Raw genomic sequence first — 16,659 nt, forward strand, 5'->3', positions numbered from 1 at the left:
ATGTGATAGTGACCATGTAAGCCGCGAATACAGTGTATGCAATTTACTGTAAGTTACTTCAGAGCACAGCACAGCCAATCAGTTCCTGCTGAATCACTGGCTAAATGTCGTGGAACAAAAGAGGCTCACACACAGGTTGCTGCCTGCAGGGCAACAAGCAGAGGCTCCCGGCTTACTCCACGTCTTCTCGGCAACATCAGTCTTCTTCAAGCAATGACAGTCTCATGGCTGTGCTGCTCCCGCTTTCCAGTAGACAGAAGTGTTCCCAGGACCAGACTGCCATACCTGCACTAAGTGATTTGACGGACAAGCTCTGGAGAATTGTACAGCTGCAGTTTAAGACGTTTATCAACACTAGCTCTCTGCTGAGCTTTTCTGCTAGATGTCGCTGATCTGTAGCAGAGGTGGATGACAGAAATCTGTGCCTGGTCTTCAGCTGTTTCAGTGCAAAGCCTAGCGTTGTCTTCAGTTGCCCCTGGGGTTGCGCTAAATTGCAGCGTAAACTGCTTGTGGACTGCGGGCTTAGGTGTGGGAACGTGTGCTCCTCTGCTGACTTTTGGTACTGAGAGGTCACTTCCAGCAGAGCACAGCAGTCAGTATCATCTCAAACCATCCAGACAAGGTGCACTGAAGTCTATCTACCAGACATGAGGTCATCTCCTGCCTTCTTCTGCATGAACGTGGGTTCTAGTCAGGTTAGATCATGGAGGGAGAAGTGGAAGCAACAGGATTGCCAATTAGGAAATTTTTGCATTTTTTTCTGCAGCTGAACCAAGAGCTACCTCACCACTGGGAATAATGAAGCATCTCAGCCAACCTCAGCCTGGGCAGCCCCCAGGAGCAGATTCAGCACACAGGGCAAACGTGCTTCACTACAGCCTACTGGAGGTTCCAGATTGGGCCCCCAGCAAAGCGAGCCACGGGTACCGCCAACGTCGACTGAGGGAGACGTGTGCAGTGGAAGTTTCCCCCGCTGAATGCAGGCGCTGAGTTTGTGCCTGGAAGTGCTAGCAATGGAGTTGTGGGAAGCTGGAGTACTTACTTGTTCATAGACTCTTTTCCTTACTACTGCCCTCTTTCTTCCCATTCTTCTTCCCCGTAGCTGAAGGCTTTCAGACCTACTGAATACCAAACTTGTGCCAATCTCTGTAGTCTCTAGGCAATTTACACTAGGCATCGTTTACACTGCTCTTCGCATCGTGAGTACATTTGAAAGTCTCCAAGCCAAGGTTGCTGCCCTCTCTTACAAGGTCTCTGCTCAGCTCTCTGTATCCAACAGTTTTCATTTAATTGCTGCGGGTGGGACGAAGCATTTGAAATTTCTAAACAGAATGGGTCTTTTGCACACTTCCAAATTCCTTTACTGGAGATTTGGAGCTCAGGGACAGCGCTTTGTTTCAGTTGCACACAAGGAAGCTAACCACTGCAAGCATGTGACATGCTTGTACTGTCACGGCTTAACAAAAATTTCACCATTGTGACTAGGGCAAGCAGAACCTGGGGTATTTCCATCAAAGGTCAGCTTTTAGCAAGGCAACTTATTTATTCAGGTGCAACTCTAACGGCAGAGGGGTTTTAACTGTCTGATATGTTGAAAGCAGAGCTATGCAGAGCTCACAGATCCTTCAGACACTGGGGGTGGTCTGAATAGTTTCTGTTTTACTATTTGCTCTTTGCAAGTGTCCTCTGCTCTTTGAAAATATCCCATCAAAGATTTCAAACCTGGTTTTCCCCAGAGCCAAACCTGGGTCCTTTTTTTCAACGGGGAAACTCCCATTTGTACACTGAAATAGAAATAGCCTTTCCTAGCTTGCTCGTACGCCCCACAGACTCTCTTGCTTTCTTCGTTCACTAGCAGGAGAGGGGGCAAAGAAAACTCAGCAAGATCTGGAAGAGCCTGGCAAGCCAGTCCACAGGGTGATTTTAAGCTGCAGCACACACTGTGGATGGCTGCAAGTCTCCCAAATGGAAAACGTTCAGCTGATATATATCGCCACAGCTGCAATTTCAAAACAGAAGAAGGACAGTTGTGTACATTGGCCTCCTAATTGAAGCCTGTTATAACATCTGCAAAAGTATCTTGTGTGTCAACACCCTTACCAGCTTCCAGCCAGGGTGGGAGGGGAGCTACAAACAGGGAACTTTTCATTTATAAAAGCCCTTCCTTTCACCAAAAATGCCGTATAAAAAGTGGCCTCTATCTAGGTCTCCATTTAAATAGTGGCATGACAAACAGGGGAGCTGTAAACTTGCCAGCATGCCGCAAGCATGAAGTTAACCTTTTGGGGCGGATTTTAGGAATATCTTTCTCCTAGCAAGATATGAAAGGTTTAGGAACGGGTCTCACACCCTTTATTGATTCATGCATCAGTGCAGAAACATATGCAGCTATTACACTGCCGCTCTAAGTAACATATTTGCAAATAATAATAATTCATACTGTGTCACCCGTCCCTGAGCACACAGGCTTTGGCTGGCCTCCCTGGGAAAAGGTGTGAACACAGATGGCACACAGTAGCCAGAAAGCTTCAGCAGAGACAATTGCAGTGGCTTCATCGCCCTCTAGGAAGCCCACCAAGCCCAGCAGAGTTGGGCAAAACTTTTGATCTAGGATTGACATATCTGTGATTAACCAAATTGTGAAACAAATGTTAAACCTCCACTGAACTGGAGAGACTCGCTGCTCTTGTGATGTAGTGCTAGGCAGGAGCTCACCAGCACAGGGCTGAAATCTCCCGTCTACTGCAGACTGCGTGTGTGGTGCCTAATTTCACTTCTTTCCCTCATACAGACTGGGTCCATTTGCAAAACAAACATCATTTACCGTCTCTCTCCACCCCTTGCCCTACTCCACGTGCTTGTTTTGGGGCAGGACAGTCCTTGTTTTATTTTGAATGAAGTTTAGCACATGATGCTCTGAACTCAGCTGGGGTCTTGACGCACTATTACATGAATAAACACTAAGTGACTGGAATGAAAGAATAAGCAACAATGACAACAATGACTAAACAATCTCCATTTATGTAAACAAAATGGAGCTAAGGGAATGCATGCAAGTTGACATTTTTGGCTGTTCATATTCTTATGGAAATTCATATATTTTGTCCTTCACAGCCTATTAGATCCGCATGGGGAGATGGAATAAGATGTCTTAGGCCAATAAAATCACATGGAAATTAGAATGTAAATCAAAGTGAGATACCTCAGACCCACAACAGAAACATCCTAGCCTATAAAGATGCTGAAATGAATAACCTGTATGTAGGAATCAAGGAGACCTTCCAAACTGTGTGATGATGAAGAGCTTACGTGGGAAGTAAGGCGAGTGTTTCCTTGCATACAGAGTCAGTGCTCAGGTGGATGTATAATTTTTTTTGCAACACCAGCATGGCAATTAGGTATTGCATATAACTAGATACTGCCCAGAAACCTAAGATTGTAGATTTTGGTGAATTCTGCAAAATACATCTTTTCTTCTATGATCTGTTTGGGTGCAAGCAACTTTGCACTGGAGTTTCTCAGATCAATGGTTCCAACTCCAGGAATTGTCTCAGTACACGGATTAGGATCACTGATTTCACTGGAATTTAGGCAAAGCTGCTGCAGGCACGCTGGCTGGGACAGGGAGACTTCCTTGCCCCCAGCCCCCAGGGGAACAACAGAGCATGGTCATTCTCTGCTGCTCAGGGAGTATCGGAAGGAAGAGAACGACAAGGCAGGAAAAATATCGAGAGGAAAAATTTTCCCTAAGAAGCTGAATAAGAGGAAGACCCTTTCCCTGCCACAAGAAGACAGACAGTAGCGCCTTCCTTACGCATCACAGACCACTGACATTGTAGATCATTTCTTCCCGGCTGCCATACAACTAAATCTCAGAGCCTTTCACTCCCAGAGCACCTGCTCTGGGCACAGCTGCCTGAGGGCATGTTTTGGAGTTGACAGACTTTAGGGTGAAGAGAAAGGCAATCCTACCTTCTTACCCGGGGAGCGGATTAAAATGAAACGGTTTTTCTTTTTTAGTAGTGCACGCAGCTCCTGGCATTTGTCATAACTCTCCAGTTCCACTGTTTCTATGCATTTTTGTTCATCCTGTGGAGAGGGAATGAAACATTATTATGAACAAGAGGCATTGAAATCAATCGTATACCATCAAACACTGCATATCTTCCTATGGCACGTGTCTGAAAACTCTTTTGCCTTAAAAATAATATGCATGCAGATAGCAACCCCCCATAAATCAGGCTGGTACCTCACTGCAAAAACTCGCTAGGCTAGGCTACAGGCCGTTTTGTGGCTCGTGGTCTGTAGTGGCTGAGCAAATAACATCCTGTGGACAATAACACTAGCCTCTGTCTGCTCTCTTGGCCTCATCCAGGGATCTGCAGCTGGGAACAAGGTGAGGAAGATCTTTGCCCATCATCCTGCACTAACACATTTAACTTTTGTAAAGCTTCCTGGCAGGATCTCAAAGCGCTCCCCAAGCTTTCACTTAGCTTGGTCACACTACCCTCTCCCCACAATGCATGAAGGTGTTATTCTGCCTTTTCATAGGGAAGACGGGGCAGGCAAAATGATGGCCCAAGCCTGTGGCAGAGCAGAGATGAGAGCTGAGCCCTGCTGACACGCTGAGCTGAGGCCAGTTGGCCCTTGGGTGAGTAAGGGCGGTGGGAGCCGTGCGCTACCGGAACGCACTTCTCTTGTAGCTGTGCTCTGAGCTGTCAAAATGCTTAGGATTGGAAATATGGTCCCACAAAGCCAGCAAAACCTGTCAGGGACAGTGTCTCACCGGGGAATATTTCTCTCTGGTGTATCTCCGCTGATGACTGCAGGCCATGAACTTGGCTCATTCCTCCTAATAACATAACTAAAATTCCACACTGGGTGCGTGGCTCATTTCAGCTGCAGAGCACCATCCCTCTAGGTCCTTTAATAGGAATTGCAGTATAACACTGAGCAGATAATATTCTTCATGTCACAGTAGCCCAGAAGAAACCAAAGCTCCTTTGTGCTAAGTATCACACAAATACGCAGTGAGGATTGCAGAGCAGCTCTTGCCAGTAAAGTGCTACAGTCAGCATACCTCATGAACCTCTCTATTACCGTCCTAAATTAAAACCTCCGGCCCTGACTGTCCCCAGCTCGGACTCCACTCCGAAGCCAGCGCCTCGTACCCGTATGAATTTGTATTTAGCAATTACTGTAGCAGAGGAGGAGTGTGGGATGAGGAAACGTGTCGTAGCCAGGAAGTTACTGTGTGGCTGGAGGCAGGGAATGGAGAGTTCAGAGGGAAGTGGGCTGCGGGGAATTTCCTCCGTTTACCACTTGACATTTAAGTCACTGTGCAGAGCTCAGGCTGTGTTCAGTTTTTTTAACCCTCCTATCTGGAGATGGGGGCTCAGCTGAGCTGATGTCGGGATGCAGAGCAAGTTCTGAGCCACTCAGGGATGTCTGGATCTAATTTAGGTTTATTATTTTAATGACATTACTGCTTATTTCATTTAACACTGAGTAGGTGAACGTGACCAGAGAACTGGGAAGAATGTATACTAGTAGGAGGGTAAAACCAGGCAGAAGAAATCCTGCTGACATTACTGAGCCCTTTGAAGGTACCAGGCTTCTGCTGCCTGGCATTGCAATGTCACTGCAAAAGGATAAGGATGGAAATAAAACCCCAGCCAACAAATGATGGAGAAGGGTGAGTCAGGAATAGACATGTCTTGGAAATGGGTGATCTCACCCTGGCCTTTGGTGGGCGGCTGCCCACATCACAGCACTGCCACATGGCCGGTGCGGTTACTAGCTCCAACGTGAGTTTGCTGGGGTCAGGGTGGAGGTGGCTTGGCAGTGCTCTGACGGGAAACCAGCACAAGTCTCCTGCAACGTTCCTCGTGCTTGGAGAGCAGCTCTGCACCCAACAGAGGCAGTGGCTCTGTGTCACCCTCCTTGTCCACACCATCCTTCCTGCCTCTTGGATGGGGAACTTCCCTCTGATCCCATGCAAGCAGTCCTCCGCTTCCTAAGAGCAGCCGTGCGCTGTGACGGAGCTAGGGGACAAGAAGGACGTGGCAGGTTAGACAGCTGTGACTGTGCCATGACATTGTCTCGGCTTTCAGCTGTCCCTCTCCTTCCTGGGGAGGCTTTGGGGATTACGCCCTGGCCAGGGAGTGAAGCCAGCACGGATGGAGATGTGCAGGACCCTGCCGCCCAGGGACACTGGCTATCTTTGCAAGCTATGGCTCCTTCATCGCAGAGACACAAACTTCTCAAGTTACCCTCTGTGGGGAAGGCAGGGAGAGAGCAGCCAAAGAAGAAAAAAAACCTATGTATGAGGCAAAGGAAAAGCTTCTAAGTTCATGGAATGCCAGCATGGGGCTTCTGTCGGTGGTTCACCCTTGGCAAGTGGCTAGCCCCTCTCTGTGCGCCTGTCTGGGTCACAAAGAGATCCTTTATATCCACCCTGCACAACTGAGATGATAGATAACGACCCAAGGGGCTGCCGCAGCCCTGCAGGTCCCTCCGACCTCCTGGGACCCAGAGGAGGCTCAGCATAAGCCAGCGCCAAGGTCACTTCCAGAGCCCTGCCCCTACAAGCAGGGCTCAGGCACATGTTCTAGACAAGCTCCTAGTCAATTTGGTCTCTGGTATCCTGAGGAAGTTAAAGCAAATTGTTTTACGTTGCAATAAGACACAAAGGTTGAGTTCAGCTCAGCGGGCTTGCCTCCTACCGGAGCGCATCTCCGAGGTTCTCCCACCACCCTGCGGTCGCTCTCCACCCACCACCCTGCGGTTGCTCTACAGAGAGGTGAGCAGGGAATGGCGAGTTCCCTTCAGGCCTCCTTTCTCTTTTCTTCTACAGATGGGAGGGCTTGTTTTCTAAATTGCTCTTCTACTTGCTGTAAGGGACAATCAATAAGTCACTTAAAATCCTGGTACAGAAAAACCTACATTCACGATTTAATTCAGAAAAATTTCCATTAGCTATTCAGGGGCAGACACTTAAACAAGTATGTGCCTTTAAGTGTCTCACTTGTTTGGCCATTCAGAAGAAAATTACTGAATATCTTTACATATTAATGCATGTGCATAACCAAAGAATCATAAAAACAGTTAGGTTGGGAAAAAAGGAACTTTTCCACAAGGAATTGTCATTGTTTGTTGAAAACAACAACAGCAAGACTTCAGCTTTTCAAGGGCTTCTTGGCAAACTTACAGTTTCTCAGATGAAGAGTTGTGAAAAAGAGAGACACAACCCACAGAAATTTTTATTCAGCTGAAAGTAAAGTTTCCAACAAGAAAAGACCTCTTCACAGTAATGGCTTTGACCCTCCATGCACTACAAAATGTCTAGACTGCCTGAAATAATACATTCCTTCTCCATCTGAGGATCTCAAAGCATTTTAATAACTTATACTTGGGTATAAATTGCTATCCCTTTACCAATGGAGAAACGGAGATAGTAGAGGAAGCCAAATATTGAGTGAATCCCCTGGTCTCTAGTAAACTCTTTGCCTAGTAGTTTCTTTTCTTCGTCAAACAGTACACATTTTAAAATACCCTAACCACTATCTGCACTGTTTAGGAAAGAAACCAACCCAACAACACACAATTCAAAAAGCCTGATGCTCTTTAATCCATGGAGTGAGGATATTGATCTGTTTATCCTCTCTGCATAGGACTGCCTGTTTTTCAGATGTCCTCTGTAGTTCTGCAGCCTTAATTTTTATTCTGGCGAGAATATGCACATCCCCCCAAAAGACCATTACAAAATAACCTGCCTGTTTAGCTCTGTGCGGGTCTGCACACAACAGGCCTATCACAGATTTCTGAACAGCTTCCTCAGTGTTTGAACACCACAGAGCTGTATGTATGTGTGCAGGTACATCTTTTCCTGACATTTGGGTATGTAACATGTACATCATACAGACATCTTTCTTGCTTGACCGAGTCTTAGTTTACATGAGGGTGCAGGTGTAGGGTTTGGTAGAGGGAGCCTCAGCCAATAAGAAGAAATACACCTAACTTCATAGCACATCAGCTGAGTGAAACCTGAAGCACAGTAAGGTACACGGACTTTCACCCACCATCTGTTCCATGCAACACAATAGCTATTTGCAATTTGCCTTCAGGAGGTAGCTACACTTGAAAACAAACCAACCAAAAGCCTGACTAACAGATGCAATATGGGGAACATGCGTCTAAGCTGGGCAGAAGCACATTCCAGGAGATTGCTATTGATGATGCTAAAACACAGCATCTGTGCTAGGCTCAGGCACAACTTTGCAGTGACACAGTTGTACATTATTGCCTGCATCTTCATTGGCCTTCTCCTCACCTCTTATTTTGCACACACAGACTTCAGCTAATAAGCCAGCCTTGTGCATAAACAAGTGCGACAAGCATGCCTGCATACGAAACAACTCTAAAGGCAGTATTAACACCTCTTCATGAAGGGTTCGACTACGCAAGGGACTGATAAAAGGACAACATGTCCAAGTCTCTAGCTCAGTTCCTGGAAATCTGATGGGCTCAGTCCAATTGTAATACTCAGCCTGTAAACCTGCCCTTGCACATGGAGGCTGACCACCCATTTAACCCCATTAGGTCTGGCTTAGGATGCATGCAGAAGGGAGCTTGTATTTCTGTTGCCCAGTGCTTTCTCTCCTTTCTTTTTCTAGGGCTGCTAACCTCCAATTCAGCAAGCACTGAACAATACCATTTAAAAATGTTTCAGCCTGACGGCACTCCGGGGAGCTGCACCTGTCTCCAGCGTCCCAAAGAGCAATAAAGGTATGTGAAGAAGAAGGTCCAGTGATAAAAATGGCAGTCTGACATCCAGAAGTAAAGCCACCATGGCAGACTGCACCACAGACTCTCCTTTGACATTGGGCAAGTCACTTCTCTCAAAGCCTTAGTTCCCCAATTGTAAAGTAGACAGCAACGCTGCCCCAACCAGCATGCTACTGAAAGATAAATACAGTAATAAACATGAACTGCTTCACTTCTGTGGTAACGGGACCCCTCCTGAGTACAGAAAATTGCCATTTCCTTCAGTTTTCCTGCAGTAAGCCTACACAATCACATGCTATCCTATTGTGCTACCAGATAATTTTGTAGCAATTTCCTCTCCTAACATATTTGACTTCACTGTAAGCCAGTTTAATAGCCTATAGATATTAACATGATCCCTTATTTACAATAATGGGACCTTGTAGCTATGCAAGCTTAGAGACGCAATTTATTACAGGATGTTACCACAATCCGCAGGCTACGAGAAAACATTATGCCTGGTTGTTACAAATGCCATTTTCCTTGTTGAGATAATAAAATAACCCTTTAAGTACTTGGGATTGTTCCTTCTTCTGAATGTCTGTGAAGATGAATCTTACTTTAAAAGCTGCCTTTCCCCTTGTGGTAATGAGAACCTCCATACATCTTGTTTTTAAAGGCATGCCCTTAAAAAAGCCTGTGTCCTGTTTACAGATTTGAATCTGTGAGCTCGTGGAGCTTCAGCTGGTCAACAGGTGTCCAGGGCACTTGAAAGTAATCTGCAGAGAGTCAACGGTTTGCAAGAGAAGGCTGTTATCTCTCTGCTCTGGAAACCCCCCACCACTTTGCCTGTTTTCCAAGCTACCATCATCACCTGACTCTGACTTCTCATTTCATTATTCTTGCACTCCTCATGACATTTCAGAACCAAGAACTAGCTCCTCTGGAAAGGCTTGGGATTTGGGGAGAGCAGGCTCAGTGTATGGGAGGAGGCAATACTGTTTAACCTACATTGCTTATAACAAATCTTCCATATTAGGCAATGCAATGTTTTTTTAAAAAAGAGAACCAAACTCATTTGTCAGTCCTGTTGTTCCTGAAACCATCGCAGCAATGCAACTGCTGAAATATTTCCCCATTCTTGTTCCCTTGACACATAGCACAGAAATTTTACATGATTTTGCTTTTGTATCATCCTGATGCCCACGAACGACCCAGATTCCCTTGTGTTAGACACCACACAGGCCCACAGTCCCTGTGCAGCCAGATAGTGAGAAACGCTGCCTCATCCTGACGCTTCTCCGAACGTACGCACATCCTTCAACCCAGAAGTTCCTTCTGGTTGTGTACCGGCAAGGCTTAGGCCTATCTGCCCCTATCTCAAATCCTTCTTGGCTGCAGCCTATGTGGTTTGCAATGTAATTTCTTGCTTCAAGGGCCTCTGGGACTGACTCCGCTCTTGCAGAAGCTGCATTTAACCCCAGGACTGAGAGCTGGCCTCCAGAATTACTCACCTTTGCAAACAGTCTCGCTGTAGCCACGCAGGACTGGCCCTGCGCTTTTCATTCTTCTTGCATGAAGACGCAAGACAGATTTGGCTTGGCTCTTATTTCTCATTTGACTGAAAACAGCTCTAAACGAGGCCGTGAACTTAAGGCATGCAATTTATCCAGGGAAGTCAAGGACAAGGCTCCCAGGGGTCCTTCGCTCAGTACTGGCTTGCTCAAGCGAGGGGAAGAGACAAGCCAAATCCAAACTCTGTCCCTGTTTAAGGAGGACAGCAAGCACTCACAATCCCACCCTGCGCCCATCAATGGGTAAATGAAACCCTGAAAAGTCTGGCTAGCAGCAGTTTGAGCTACTTGAGGGGTGCCAAACAGCTGCAAGGTTGTCCGTCCTACACTCCAACAGCAGGTGGGCAGTCAGTCTGCTACAATGCAGTTTTATCCTTTAAACGCCAATAGCTAATAGCACATATCCTGCTTCCTCCCAAAGTTTTACTCTGCTTGCTTTCTCACAGGACGCCCTGCCCCCATATTTTTTTTTTTTTTGGCAATGGCACTGTCAAAATATTTACTGGCAAAAATATTAATGATGTATAATATACTCTAAAAGGCAGCAGCTGTCTCCTCTTCATACCATTTAACCTTCCTGGAGATATCTGGAGAAGCCCACTTGAAAGGAATGGGCTGGAGGGAAGAGTGAAAAACCCAGGAATGTGTGTTGCCAAGGCCTGATCCTGCTTCCTTTTCGAGGACACGATAGCTGTGACCATACCTCATCTTCGTACACCACTAGCTGTGTTTTGTGCAGCTGAATGTAACGATCCTTCCACAATCCCAGGAGTCCCCCACTGCTTTTCTTAATCCAGCCAAATTTCTCTGCGGTTGGAGTGGATTTTGGGTTCTCTGCAACGTCCTCCTTTGTATCCTGCAAGGACACCAGGAAAAGCAGAAGGGAGAAGGAATTCTGTTAAAAGCACTTTCCATCCAGTTAGTGAAGATCTTCAGAAAGCCTCCCCAGGAAGAACTCAGCACCTACCATGCGCGGTCCCTCCCCATGCTTACCAGATCACCAGGGGAAAAATGTGGGACCAGACTGCCATTTTCCAGGGAAAACTTCTGCAAGGGAGAGGAGAACTCAGCTGGGTCCCTCCCGAGAGCCAGAGCCAGACCTTTGGGACAAGACTGGGGAACGGACATGGAGCCTGGCTGACCCGGGGGGACTTAGGATGGCAGCAAGTCCACCCTGCTTCTTTGCTCCCTGCGGGTCTCTGCTCCTCTCTCCGTAAAGGTACTCTAGAGGCTCCTGGAAGACCACCAGCCTCCTCTCAGCTTTGCTCCCCAAGCGCTCTGACAAACCCTGAATCTCTGAGGGGAAGGATCTTGCTTCCATTGGAGTCAGCGGCACCACTCGTATTTTGGCCCACGATCACTTGGGCAAGTTCCTATAGGTCTCATTTTGCACCCAGAGCTTGGCCGCTCCTGCCCTGCACGCACACAAGCACTGCAGCCTGCGCTGTCCACACACACACACAACTGCTTTGCTCTTCGCCTGTCTTCGGTTACAATGGCACTGCGAGACTCTCACAACCGACACAGGTTTGCCCCAGACCCATTGCTCTGGGCAGCTGTACAGCCTCAGGGCCAGGAGTTTATCACGGTAGCACTAACATGTTCTGGCCCTGCCTGTGGTCCTGCACACAGGCTCCTCTGTGGCTCTATGCAGCGGAAAGCACTGCCAGAGAAGGTGGCACCAACACTGCTTTTTGTCCAAGGTATTTTACAGCCATCGCCAGCCAAGACCCCCTTCCCTCCCTCAGCTGCCGTGAACCTCTCTCTTGCCTCCCTTTTCCCTTCCCCAGTCCTTGACCACAGTCTGAGTGGATTCTCCTGCTGGAGTCAGTGCCAGGCCCGGGCTGGCTCACCACGGCCCAAGAAGCCACCTATCTCCTTGGCTTTGTGGTGTCCCTGCTCTGGAGCGCGTCGTGCCTCCTCTTTGCAGCTATTCCCCATGCACAGGACACGGACTGCAAGGAGCAAAAGCACTGCCCCAGCACTGGCTGCATGGCCTTACTCTGCTTCGGCTGAAGAGATGCCGATGACCGTTCACATTTTCTAGCCTTTGCGCTGCTCTTGTCTATGCACTGGGTTTAGTTCCTCGCTTTGTGACGTGCTGCTGGGCAAGGAGCCAGAAACTGCTGGCTGTGAGCACAGAGGTGCAGTGGTACTGACTGCTCAGGCCCAGCAGCTCTAGTGCAGAGTACGGTGGGTTTTGTTTTCCTTTCCTGCAAACCACCTGCAAGGAGCATGGGGAGACCTGAATGTCCCCAGCGCTCTGCATTTTGAGCCTGCTGGCTTTCCAGGCCTGATTAAAATGGGAGAGTATGACCTTCCTGCTTTAAAAAATAATCAGAACTATCCAGTGTCAATAGTCTCTTCAAATGGACAAAGGAAACCTGAGACGGGGTGGGGGGGCGAGCACAGCCCTCTTAGCTGACTGACTTCACCAGCAGGCTCAGTGAAATGCGAAAGGTTTCCTCCCCTCCGGTGCGCTGGAAGAAGTCTTTGCACAAGCGGGCTCCCGCGTTCGCCTCCCTCAGAGTGCCCCGCTGCTTGCAGCACCCCGCTGCTGGCGCGCTGGCCCCATGTAAGCCCCTTCCCAGGGGAATCCCTCGCTGCCTCCAGCTCAGCCAAATCCCCTTACAAAACCGCCTCGCCAAACTTGTGACTCTTAAGAGGGGGCCGACCCCAAATCCTCCAGCGCCTTGCAGGGAGCCGCACCGTTATCCCGGGCTTGGTTTCTTCCACGTCCCCTTGGGACATGCCACTTCTGTTTGTCTGTAATAGCAGGTGAGCGTTATCACCAGACGAGGACGCACGACAAAGGTGGGACCCAGCCATCCCCAGACGGTCCTTGCTAGCTGCTGGATGCAACCTTTCCTCGCAGGAAAAAAACAAACAGACTGAACCAGAGCGGCTGTGGCTCACACCACGTTTCATAACATGAGGAAATCCAATGTGCAGCAGAGTCGACGCTGGACACTCCCATGGCCAGAAGGGAGCAGGGATGGAGCGAGTGCGTACAGACGAGTGCCAGAAACTCAGCACCAGCCCTCTGGCAGGGAAAGCCTCGCTAGCACATTTGTTTTCATGCACAGGACTCCCATCGAACACGCCCTTGGACAGCAGCTGCCGTTTGGGTGAGCTGTTGCTCTGATGGGGGAATTTGCACCAACGTATAGAGGAAAACAGGTTAAATGCACTGGATATTCCATTCTCCAGGAAGGTTTTGAAAGGCTTGACTTTTGCAGGGAGCAACAGGTGCAGACTGAGAAAAAGAAATGCAAACAAATTGCATATCAGCTAGCGTAAATCATATGGAAATCTGCTTGGTGCACTTTATAGAAGTTGCTTCAGTTGTACTCAGTGGGTTTGAAAAGACCACAATACAGGATGACAAAACATGAACAAGTTTTCCGGGAAATGAAAGGTACTGTATTTTTTTAAACATAACTTTTTAGGTTGCCAGGAAGTTGAATTCAGTTGTCATCTGCTACTTCAGCAAACATCAATTGCTGCACAAATATAGACCTGTTGATTTCCTGATTGAGCACCCTTTTGATGTCATTTTTAGATAATTGGGCACTGACTTCAATCTCATTCTGAGCAGTTTTGCATGGCTGTAGCTGTGCAAAGAGTTTAGTGACTCTAGACCAACAGCTGCCAAGCACTCTGTTATTCCCAAATGCTTTTACTGCTTAGGGGTTTTTTTTTTTTTGCTTTGTAGATGAATTTTTACTGTTTTTTCCCCACCTAGCAGATGGCAGAAAGGCTACGAGAAAACACGTGGCGAATGTCTATCTGTGACCTGTTACTTTGCCCTGCAGAGTGAAAACTACCTCGTCTTTGGTGGTTTTAAAATAAAAGTACTCACTGCAAAGAGGCAGCCCGTTCACTTCTCAAAAACCGACCTGCCCTGCCGACCGTTTGAGTTTATTTTCACGCCTGCACTTCTGCTGGGCGAGACGGAGCCGCGCAGTTACACGAGGGCTCGTCGCACAGCCCGTGCTCCCACCAGGCTCCCGCTGCCTTCGCCCGCTCGCTCGAACGTTTCAGGCTTGGAGACAGCAGCTCTTCTCCGAAACGTTGCAGGACTTCCTGCTCTGGGTTAAACGGCCTCTGCCTGTACTAGGAGCCAGCACGCAGGGAAGAAACCAGGCCCAGTTCCCCCTCCAGCATCTTGGGGCTTTGCGGGAGCATCCGCAGAGGGGCTGAGCGGGAATCCTAAGACCCCATCTTCCCCCGCCGAGCGGCCTTGGGGAGCCGAGGCACACAGCTCTTCCCCCTTCGAGAGAGACTGCCCATGCCAAACATTGGCAGGAAAAGGATGTAAAACCTGCCGCTGCGTTGCTGTCGCTGCTACATCCGCGCAGGCATGACGCTGCAGGGACGGGGACACTCGCACACTGCCACCCCAGGCCTTTCCGCCCGGCGCCGTCGTTCCCTGCCGCACCGCGAGCTCTTTGCGGCCTCCCGGACGAGGGAAGAGCAGATGAGCTGGAGACTGCTGGTCTCAGCAGACAAGACCAGCCCTGAGCAAAGCGCTCTGCCCCCCGCATTGCGCAGGAGTCACCTGAGCCTGGAGTCTGCTGGTCCCTGCTACAAGATAAATTTACAGGGCTCAACGCTGCACTCGCCGGGTGCCAGGGCACTGTCAAACTGCCTGAGCTGGGCTTGTGCATTAGCCGCTTCCATCGCGCACGCGCAGAGGACACCGCGAGACATGGCCGCAGCTGCTGTAATCCCTTGCCTACGGGTTAAGGGCATTAAAAAGAAATTGTGATGCAACATGAGTGTTTGTTCCCGCAAAAGCAAGAAGAGTCTTAGAAAACACGTCTGACGTTTTTGTGGATTATCTTTATGGCCTGCTCATGGCATCCCCGCGATGGCACTACAATATATTGGCGAGGGAGGTTGGCCAGAGAAGGGCACCGGGAGATCAGGGCTTGGTGTCCGCTCCGTGCTCGCGGCCTCTGATTCCACGCCTAAAATTGGAGCACGGCACAAAGAGATGATTTGCTATTGTCAATTTGCCTTTATGCGGGTATTCCTGCTGCTGGAGGCGAGATGAGCTCAGATACCCTTTCGAGGATGTTCTTGGGCTCGACTCATTCCTGACACTGGTGTAAATCCATGAGAACAAACCCACTGACATTAGCCAAGTGAGCCAGCATAAATGAGGGAAGAACCGAGTTATTCTGTCAGTGGCTGAAGCCAAAGGCATCCGTCTCAAAAACAATCCATGCAAGTCATTTTTGCAATTTAATCATGGTGACATTAGAAGTGAAACATGAGTTTCACTCTTGTAGCCTGGTTTACACTTACATTTTAAGCACAGCAGGGATGCAAAATGAGAGGGTATGCGATTTATTTTTATTCAACATTAGGCCGTTACTTCTACTGTCCCCTGACCTCCTTTCGCTGTATTTTAAGGGCCCACAAAACCACCTATTTTTCATGTCTTCTAATAAAAAACGGCCACACGCACGCACACACACACAAACCAATTGAACCACGGTATTGTTTTTACAAGTTACATATACTGCACTGAAGTGTTGCCCTCAGTTACAGTAACTTCATTTAAAACAAGCAACTAGTGGAAATAGTTTATCACATCACCATCTCTAGCAGGACGTACTGATGCATGCATGCCTCCTAGGAGCCAACCTGCGTTCTCAGACCTCAACCCTTTCTCTGCCTTTCTCCATGCGTTATTTCAAGCCTGCGCGTTATCGCTTCAGGTTCCCTCCGCCCTGCGGGAGCAAACCCTTTCACCAGCACTAAAAGGCTCAGATCCACGGGAAACTCGTGAAACTGCATCTGCCGCCCCTTCTTGAGAGCGGTCACCGGCAGATTAATTTATCGTTAACGGAGAGCGTATGGCGAGCGGATCCGCGCACCACGGTCCCCGGGACGCAGCCGAGCCGCCTGGAGGGCCGGCGCAAAGCCCCTTCGGCCGGCAGACGCCTGCTTAGCAGGGCGAGGAGGGAGGACGCCAGCTGGAAGCAGTTTCGGTGATGTGGATTAATTTCATGGATGCCGGCGGATAATAACAACTTTCAGTCGCTACCAACTTGGGCTGTTTTGCAGTCTCCCAACTGTCATTGCCTGTTTTAAAAGAGCCCTCATTCTTGCCGCACAATTTTGGGAGCTGAAGTAAGGGGACGGGGTGGGAGAGGCAAGCCACAGCCACCGGAGACACGTTTCCCGAAGCCTGAAGCCCTCAGGCAGTCTGCCCTATCGGAGCCTGCTTTGTGCATGAGCAGCAAAACCTCATTTGAGGAAAGCAAGAAGAAATAATTACATGGCCAGATGACCGGAGAAAACGGCT

The 16,659-nt window shown here is 48.7% G+C and overlaps 1 protein-coding gene across 4 annotated transcripts in view; it reads right to left on the minus strand.

The window, feature by feature from the left end:
• The window catches only part of PLEKHO2 (pleckstrin homology domain containing O2), a 96,350-nt gene that overhangs the window by 14,785 nt on the left and 64,906 nt on the right, over positions 1-16,659 (minus strand). For 2 of the 4 annotated variants that reach the window (XM_068958717.1, XM_068958716.1), the window contains 2 exons: positions 11,044-11,196; positions 3,973-4,089 (listed from right to left, as the gene is read on the minus strand). In XM_068958717.1, the coding sequence (XP_068814818.1) occupies positions 3,973-4,089; positions 11,044-11,196 (270 nt within the window). Of the gene's footprint in view, positions 1-3,972; positions 4,090-11,043; positions 11,197-13,049; positions 13,535-16,659 lie in introns of those variants that run through there. The other 2 variants (XM_009681194.2, XM_009681195.2) reach the window with 2 other exon arrangements.

This window comes from Struthio camelus, chromosome 12, assembly GCF_040807025.1.
Source record: "Struthio camelus isolate bStrCam1 chromosome 12, bStrCam1.hap1, whole genome shotgun sequence".
Lineage (NCBI taxonomy): Eukaryota > Metazoa > Chordata > Aves > Struthioniformes > Struthionidae > Struthio > Struthio camelus.